The 8,503-nt window shown below is 66.6% G+C and overlaps 1 protein-coding gene across 2 annotated transcripts; it reads left to right on the top strand.

The window, feature by feature from the left end:
• Positions 1-1,488: 1,488 nt before the first annotated feature.
• On the top strand, positions 1,489-7,971 carry MISP (mitotic spindle positioning). 2 transcript variants are annotated; one of them, XM_054182124.1, is made up of 5 exons: positions 1,489-1,610; positions 3,343-5,505; positions 6,333-6,544; positions 6,971-7,009; positions 7,293-7,971. In XM_054182124.1, the coding sequence occupies exons 2-5, from the start codon at positions 3,462-3,464 to the stop codon at positions 7,377-7,379; spliced, it is 2,382 nt and encodes a 793-aa protein (XP_054038099.1). In that variant the 5' UTR covers positions 1,489-1,610; positions 3,343-3,461; the 3' UTR covers positions 7,380-7,971. The 2 variants fall into 2 exon arrangements, with proteins under 2 accessions (XP_054038099.1, XP_054038100.1); XM_054182125.1 differs by having other exon boundaries at positions 1,512-1,610; positions 3,373-5,505.
• The last annotated feature ends 532 nt before the right edge of the window (positions 7,972-8,503 follow it).

The raw sequence follows: 8,503 nt of genomic DNA, 5'->3' as shown, positions 1-8,503 counted from the left end.
ATGGGGGTCCTGCTCCTGCCTGGGGACGGGATGCCCACTCTCGGTCCCAGAGCTGTGGGGCCCCGGCTCGTCCCGGTGCCAGCCCGGCGAGCCACGCACACACCCTGCCGCGGGTGTGGTGCACTGCCCGGCCGCCGGCCATCGCCCATGGACTTTGTCTCAACCCTGCGGTAAAACAGGCTCCGCTCTGCCGCCCGGAAACGCAGAGCCGCCCAGCAGCCGCTGTCCCCAGGCCAACCAGCGCCAGCGCCGGCAGCCCCACAAGCAGGGCCGGGGGCACCAAGAGGCCGGGCAGGGGGTAAGTGGGAGCCCGCAGCCAGGAAAGGGCAGCCGGGGTCTGACCCCATCACCCTGCTCGGGCCGTCGCAGGCAGCGGTGGAGCCGGGAGGGACGTTCCGGCAGGATCAGGCTCCGGCGGGGAGCAGAGCTGTCATGGCGGGGCAGAGAGGACGAGGAGAGGGACCCCCCCACCCCGCCCCAGACGCAGCGAAGGGCTGAGCATCCCGGCACAGCGGCGCCCGGTGCCGGAGTGGGGGGGACGACTGGCTGTGGGCGGCGGGTGCCGGCGATGCCGCCCGCTCTGCTGGGGTCCAGCAGGCACGGCCGCAGACACCGAGGGCATCGCGGCCGCCATGCCACAGTCCTGCCCTTGGCCTGGTGGCTACAGGGTGCCCGAGGTTTCCCGACCAGGCGCAGGGGCTTGTCCCTGCTGGGAGAGGGCTGCGTTCATCCCCGGGGAAGGAAGGAGATGCCCCGTGCGAGGGGCTGGCGGGCAGCAGGGGTCCGGGGGGGGGGGTGTGTGCCAGCAGAGCCGGGGCTGCCATGGCAGCGAGGGCACCCGCCCCAGCCCCGTCTGCGCACACCGGGGGGGGGTTATCAGGCGGCCGGGCCGGGAGAGGCCCCGTGTGTAAACACAAGAGCGCGGGCTCCTGGCACCGCTGCTCCCCTCTGTCCGTCGGGCTCCTCCACGTCCTCCCCAGCGGGCACCGCCGCGGCCCCCGGGGCTGAGGGACGCCAGTGGCAGCCTGGCTGTGTCGTCCCCCACCTCCCCGGGCTACCTGCCTGTCCCCCGGGAGCAGCCCCAGCTCTTCTCAGGGATGGCCGAGCCCACCTTTGCGCCGCTCCGTGGGGAGAAATGGTGGGGGGACACACAGGCTCCCCTGGGGCACGGGGTCAGGGAAGAGACGGACACCCCGTTTCTCCTTGGACCCCCCCCCACCATTGTGTGCGGGGGGAGGCAGAGCATCCCTGCGGGCGCGGGTGTGGATGCCTTGGCATGTCGGCGGGTGGGGGCATCGGCCCACCGGTGCCACGGCACCTCGGCGTGTCGGTGCGTACCGCGGGCGGGGAGAGGGCCAAGGTCAGCCCCGGCGGCGCGGGGGGGTTCGGGAACAGGTCACTGAACCGGGGCCAGCGCCGAGCCCGTTCAGCGCGGTTCTTGGAATTCCCCGCGGGCTTGGGCTGAGCTTATCAGGGCCCTGCAGCCCCACTGGCCCCACGGCCCCCCCCGACGCCACCTGCGTCACTCCCGGGCAGACACGGCACAGCTGGGTGCCCGGCACAACCTCGCGGGGGCATGGGGACCCCCACCCCGACGGCTCCCCCGGACAGTAAGTGCGGCACATTCGGGGTGGGGGCGAGGGGAGTGCTGGGGTGCTCAGGGCGGCCGTTCCCCCCCCCCCTCAGATCGGTCCCGGCGCAGGGTCCGGCGGCAGCGAGGGTTACGTGCGTGTACCGGCTCTGCCTGTGGCGGGCAGGTGGGGGGGCCCATGCCGGCACCCTTGTGCACGGCTCACACGTCGGCGGGTTTGGGAGTGCACATGGGCGCTTGCACAGGGGGGGTGGGCACGCTGCATGTCCGCAGCCCACTGCGGGACCCCCGGGGCGGGGGGATGCTGGAAAACCCCCCAGAAGTCTCTTCATGGCGGGGGGGGACCCAAGCCAGGCTGACGGGTGTTGCAATGCCGCCTGCTCTGCCCAGCGTCTCCCCGTGGCGCTTGATCGGGCCGGGGGTGGCCTGGCACAGGGGGGGGACAAGCCCAGGACCCCCATGTCCCGGCACATGGAGGGGTGAGTCCGGGACCCCCGTGTCCCCACAACCCCACAGCGTCGGGCAGCCGGGGCCAAGCCGAGCCAGCTGGAGGGTTTTGGGTGGCGCTCTGGGAGGGGCCGTGCACGGCGGGGTGCAGCCGGGAGCCCTGATAACAGCCCTGCCGGCCTCTCCCTCCCCGCCAGCGCTGCCCGGAGAGGGGTCCCCTCTCCGCAGGGGCCTCCCACCTTCCAAACGGGATGAGAGACGGGCAGATGGTTCTTAATATCCAGGTCGGGGGTGGGGGGCCGTAAAAGAGCAATAGTGACTCACAGGCAGGGACATGAAGAGGTGACGGGGATGGAGCTGGGCACAGCGCACCGGGAACGGCAGCTCCCGCAGCCCCCAGCCCCGTTCCCACCGCAGGCAGCGAGGCCAAGCTGGGCACGGGACCGGGCAGCAGCACCCTTGGGGTGGGGGCATCGCCCTGGGGCTGGCACCTGATGAGCCCCAGGTGCTCCCACCCCAGGAAAAGCTTAAATGGCTCCTCAGGTGCGGAGCAGCCCTGTTTGCCCCCCCGGGGAGGAAGCCGGGAGGTGAGCAGAGCTCTGTCCCCAGTGTCCCCGCAGGGAAGGAGGCACGTCCAGGGCACGGCGCATCCATCCTGGGGATGAGCCGCGTGCTCCGGCCGCAGGGACCCGCAGCCGCCCGCCCCAGGGCGGCCTCAGCCCTCGCCAGGACGGCAGCACCCGGGCATCCCCCTCGCCTTGCTCCCGGCTCCCCCGCCTGCTCCCGGGAGGCTGCCAGCGCCAGGGGAGTGGTGCCAGCGCTGACACCCCCCCTCGGCGACGGCAGGGCTGAGGCTACGCCTCGGCAAACAGAGGATATGCCGCTCGCCCGCGGGCACGCCCGGCTCGCCCAGGCCACGCGTGTCCTGCAGGCACAGGGGCACGGGGACGGTGGCTGCAGCTGCCGGTGCCACCCCTCCCTGCCCGGCCCCCGCCGTCCCATCCAGGGGAGGACGGGCACCAATGTCGGGGCAGTTTAATCCCGTTTTGCGTGACACGGGGGTTAAAGTCCCTTCCGTTTTATGATCCGTGAAACCATTTTTATGGTCCCCGCTGTTTCAATAGCTCGGTTATCGGGAGGCTCCTTCCCGCAAATGTGCAGGGAGAGATTCCAGGCAGGGGTGGACCCGGTGCCACCGGAGCCTCTCCCTGCCCCGACCTGATGCTCCCGGGATGGGGAACTGCACGCCCCGACCTCTGCTCCTCCTGCTGCTCCTAACGGCCGCTCTCCCCTCCCACTTGCAGGGCCCCCCACGTCCTGCCCCTCGTCTGCAGGTCAGCCGGGAGACCGAGGGCCACCTGGAAGCTGAGCGGCGTCCCCGGGCGAGGTTGGCAGAGGGTCGAACGCTGATTCCTGCCGGGAGATGGATAGAGTCACCAGGCACCTGGTCTTCCAGCTCCCGCAGACCTCGCACAAGCAGGACTACGGCGATGCTCCCCACGCCGGCTCCTTCGCGGAGTGGAGGGCCGACAGCGACGACGACGTGTTTGGCTCCGCTCAACGCAGCAGCCAGAGGGTGGAAAACGGCTATGGCTGGAAAATGAGGTCGAAATCTCCCTCGTATTTCCTGGATGGCGGAAAAGACGTCTGGACCCCGTCCCCGGACAGGGAGTCCAGGCTGGAGGTGGTGAGGTCGGGAAGTTTGTACGACCTCAGGGCTTACAGAGGTGAGAGGAAGCCCTCCAAGCTTTACGATGAGGACGAGCAGGAACAGTACAGGGTCCCTCCACCGAACATCTCGCCCGAGAAAGCCAGGGAGCTCGAGGACGAGAGGAGGGATGTCATCCGGAGCCAGGTGATGAGGAAGAGCTCCACCATAGCTGAGAGGTGGAGCTCCATGGATGAGCTGAGCTCCATAAACACCGGCACGGGTGACAGCAGGCACGCGGGCAGCTTCACCAGCAGCTTCGCCATCTCCTTCGACAAGCCTTCCTCGGGGAGGGCAGCGACGCCTGTTGACCCTGAAAATATCGACACGGAGCAGATCAACTTCTCCGCTGCTCGGCAGCAGTTCCTGATGCTGGAAAAGACCAACCCGGGCTCTTTCGTCAGCCCAGGGCAACAGGCCATGTCTCCAAAGCCAGAGTCAATGACGAGAGTCTCTAGGCAAGAGTGGCCCAGTCCTGAGATGGCCACGAAGGCTACGAGAGGTTACAGTAACGCCGGTGCCTCCAGCCAGAGCAGGACAGACAAGACCGTTTATCAGGTTTATAGTGTGTCCTACAAGACGCCTGGGAAGGAGGAGGTTTATGCTTCCAGAAGGGCTGATACCAAAAGGTCATATCCCACCGGGAAAATGTCCAGCTTGACTAAAGCGTCTTCCAGAGAGGACCTCGACTCCGGCTTGGGTGAGATGTATAACGAAGGCAACGCAGGCTACACCAGCGACGGGAGCACGTCCAACGAGGTCTTCAATGGCCTTGTGGATCTGAGGGGAGGGAGTAACGGCCTGGACAAGGAGACGAAGATCGGCAACGAGACGCCCATCGAGCGGGAGATCCGTATGGCGATGGAGAGGGAGGAGAACCTCTGGAAGGAGAGGGGCATCCAGCGAATGACCTCCAGCAGCGAGCTGGTGGAGATCCAGACCAAGCCTCTCCTCTCCATGCACGCTTCTCCCGGGCCGGGCAGGAAAGGGAAGGACAAAGGCCGCGCTTCCCTTTACGTCCAGAGGGAAATCGAGCAGGAAACCAAGCGCGAGGAAGATCTGAAGAAGCAAGGGAGGCTGCTGGGGACGTATGACAGGGGGACGCAGCAGGAGCTGGAGGAGCGCCGGAGGGTGTTTGAGCAGGAGGAAGCCCCCCCGCAGAAGCCCCCCACCCCGAGGAAGGCGGACGAGCAGAGGAACTGGGTTAATGACTTTGCGGCGGAGTCACCCACGAGCCGCAGCCCCCACCCCGCAGAAGACACCAGGGGCGGGAGAAGCCTTCCCAGCTACGCAGTGAGCACCGCGCACGTCCAGGCATCCCAGACGCCCTTCGCCGCCAGCGAGAAGAGCCGGGACCAGCCCCTGGTGTCCCAGCACGTTTCCGCCAGCGCCAGCAAATGGGGGAGCACGGATTCCCAGGGAGGAAGGCTTCCCGGCTCCACCCCGAGCCCCGCCGGCACCACTGTCCTGCCCAGAGAGTACTTCTCCTTCTCTTTCTGGAAGCCCAAGGTCTCCTTCGTGGACAACATGGGGACGCAGAGCCCGCTGAGGAGGGAGGATGGCCGGGAGGAGCAGTACAAGCTGAGGACCTGGAAGCCCCAGACGTCGGCGATGATTGAGGAGGAGATCCGGAGCGACCTGCAGCGGGAAGAGGAGCTGCAGGAGCAGCGGCGGCAGCGGCGGCAGCTGATGGACGGCTACTCCATGGTCGGCAGCGACGGCTTTCCCCAGGAGGGCTCCCGCTCGCGGCACAGCTCCGGTAAGGGGAGGGGAGGAACGGCGGGCTGGGACAGGGCATGGGCCAGTCCCGGGGGCATCGCTCCTGCCCTCCCGTTCCTTGTGGCGCTGAGTGCCGGCAGGAGCCATTGGAGGGGCAGGAGCGGCACCGTGGGGAGTGCGTCCCATGGGACCTTCCCGTGCAGGCCGGTGCCTCCCCCAGGCATGGGAAGCCCTTCTGGCCGGTGTCCGCAGCCAGAGGCGACCTGGGCGAGAGCAGGAGTGGCCACGGCAGGGACCGAGGGGGACAGAGTTCGGGGTGGAAAGCATCAATTCCCGGCCTGGGAGAGCCTGGCTGTGGGTGAGGGGACCAAGTTCCTCCCTGCCAGGATTTGCCGAGATGGTGACACCTGTGTGTTGGTAGCGACACTTGTCCCAGGAGAAATAATTCTCCGCGGACAGGTATTGTGTGGTCAGCCAGCAGAAGTGAAATGATGTGATGTGAAATCCCTGTGAGGACCGGGGGACCAGACGTAGGGGACGTGGCGATGATGACGATGAGGGATGGGCTCTGTGAGAGCAGCACGGCTTTTGATCCCAGAGCTGCTTGGGTTTTGGCGACTTTTGTGCCATGTTGCTGCAGAAAGCAGGGCTGGAAGGGCCCAGAAGTGCCCAGCTCATGCATTTCCCCCCCCTTGCTCCCGACGCTCCCCGCCTGACACCCAGGCACGGGGTCCCAGCTGTGACCAAACCTGCTGGACCTGCCGAGGAGGCCAGTCTGGGGCAGGAGCCGGGCTTTTCTGGGGTGTCCCAGCCCCCAGGGACTGTCCCAGTGTCCCTCACCCCCTCCAATGGCTCTTTCTCTTGAAGCTGCCTCAGGTGCCAGCGGCAGCTACTCGGTGTCCGAGTCTCCCGTCTCCACTCCTGCCTCACACCAGGGTGGGGTCCTGGGGCTCATCTCGTCCTTCACCCCGCTGAGAGTGGCCGGTCCCTCCCAGGGCAGCACGGAGACCCTCACCCCCGACTCAGCTCGTTCCAGCCCCTTTGAGGAGCGGAGGAGGAGGGTGAAGGAGGATGGAAAGGTGAGTGCCCCCACCCTGCCTGCACTGGGCAGCATGTGCTCAGGGAGGGAGAAGGTGGCCAGTGGCTCCGGGGCCGAAGGTGGCCGTGCCCAGCTCCCACCCGGAGCTGGATGTCCAGCCGCTTGGCTTGGGGGGGAGACCTGGCGGTGGTGTCACCCACAAAGGGCCGTGCCGAGCCCCCCGGGGCTGTGCCCCCGCTCAGGGCTGCGGCACTGGGTGGGAGCAGCAGCTTCCTCCTGGGATGGCGGGGGGGTCCCAGCCCAAACCGTCCCCCCGGCTCTGGGGAGGGCACGATTGCGTGCGCTGTCTCCCCTGCCCGGCAGCCTGACCCCCACCCCCCCCATGCCCCACGTCCGGCTGCCGCTGGGTGTTTCCCTACGAGGTTGCTGTTTTCTGAACTTTTTTTTTTTTGCCCCCTTTTCGCAGTACGCCGGCATCGAGCCCGTCGACAAGATCAACACGGAGGTAAAACCCTTCACACGTGCGGGGGGTCTGCCTGCGCTGCCCCCGCTCCCCGGGGCTGGCAGGGAGGGATGGGCTGGGGGGAGGGGGGGTGTCCCGGCTCCCGCAGGGCCACGGGCACCGCGCGTGTGGCACCGCCGTGGGCAGGACGCGTGGTGGCCGCTGCCGGGTGGGGGTAACCCCGAGACGGGGGGGGTCCTGGCCGGGAGGGCGAGTCGTGCAGAAAGGATTGGTTATAAAAAATACCTTCTTTATCAAACGATACCGCGGCGTCTGGTTTGTTTAGGTTGTGGAAAGCACCAGAGTGGTTCGTCACAAGAGCGCCATGGCGCAGCGCTGGGAGGCCGGGCAGTACGTCAGGGATGACGACTGAGGGAGCCCTCGGGGCCACCAGACTGCGCCGCATACTTGCCCCATTTGGGGTCAACTGACCGAAATACCTGCTCAGTTCAGCTCCTGGTTATCGTCACAATCAGAGACTTGTACACTGCAAATCGCGTCCGTTTTTAATATAACAGCCGATCCTTCCAATGCGTTACACGCGCTCGTCCCTCCCCCCTTCCCTTTGAGGTGAGGAAATACTTTTTCTTTTTTTTTTTTTTTTTTTTCTTTTTCTTGAGAGGGGAGAAATTGGATCGCTTTCTTTTAATCACTTCTGCGAGGAGGCGGCTAGAGGAAATCATACGGTAATTTAACTTCTTTCTCACTGGAAGCTGTGTCTCTGCCTTATGAAAAAGCTCTTTTATTTCTAAGGGGTTTTAGGTTTTTAGGCCCCACACCATCAGGGCCCCGCGTAGGAGGGCACCTAAACTGGTGCCTTTGGATCAACATCAGCGTCAAACTGGGAAATCAACGTTTCTGCTTTAACTCCTGTGATCTGCTGCGATGCAGTAACATAACATACATATATGTATATGTATAAATGCTGTTTATTTTGCTAATTTATTAAAGAGTCCTCGCTCTCCCTCGTTCTTCCTGGCCTCTTTTCTCCGCCTGCTCCCCTGGTTTTGCAACCGGGTGGTGGGGGACACGGGAGGGGACGGGCACCGGGGGCTTCTGCCGGGGGAGGCGGCTCCGGGGGGGTGGGATGGCTCCCTGCGGATGCCGGGACCCTGCTACCACCCCCCCCCTCCCGCCGGCAGCCGGTCGGGCCCCGCTGTCGCCGCTGTCCCCGCTGTCGCTAGGTGGCTCCCGGCGAGCGCGGCGCGGGCAGCCCCGGCGGGGGGGGGGGATCCCGGCCCGCGGCCGAAGCGCTGCCCCGGCTCCCCGGGGGGGTATTTGTGTGTGTGGGGGGGTCAACACCCGCCTGGACAAAGCGGGACAGAAACGGTTCTGCAGCAGCCGCCGGCCGTTCCGCCCCCCCGGCCGAGCCCCGAGCGGCCGCTGCGGCGCTGCCCGGGGGAGGCGACCGGTCCCGGGGGTGCGGGGCCGCCTGGGGCTCGCCCCATCGCCGCCCCCCATCCCACCCCCTCCGCGGGCTGGACGAGCCCCGTTTCC

This window comes from Rissa tridactyla, chromosome 22 (genome assembly GCF_028500815.1).
Source record: "Rissa tridactyla isolate bRisTri1 chromosome 22, bRisTri1.patW.cur.20221130, whole genome shotgun sequence".
Lineage (NCBI taxonomy): Eukaryota > Metazoa > Chordata > Aves > Charadriiformes > Laridae > Rissa > Rissa tridactyla.
The sequence above is the reverse complement of the archived record's forward strand: the minus strand, read 5'-3'. Positions and strand labels throughout refer to the sequence as shown.

Excerpts from the sequence above, each read along its gene's own strand:
- MISP (XM_054182124.1), top strand. The coding sequence starts at position 3,462 with ATGGATAGAGTCACCAGGCACCTGGTCTTCCAGCTCCCGCAGACCTCG. Across the intron at positions 5,506-6,332 it reads CCGCTCGCGGCACAGCTCCG|CTGCCTCAGGTGCCAGCGGC; the intron begins GTAAGGGGAGGG and ends TTTCTCTTGAAG. Across the intron at positions 6,545-6,970 it reads GGGTGAAGGAGGATGGAAAG|TACGCCGGCATCGAGCCCGT; the intron begins GTGAGTGCCCCC and ends CCCTTTTCGCAG.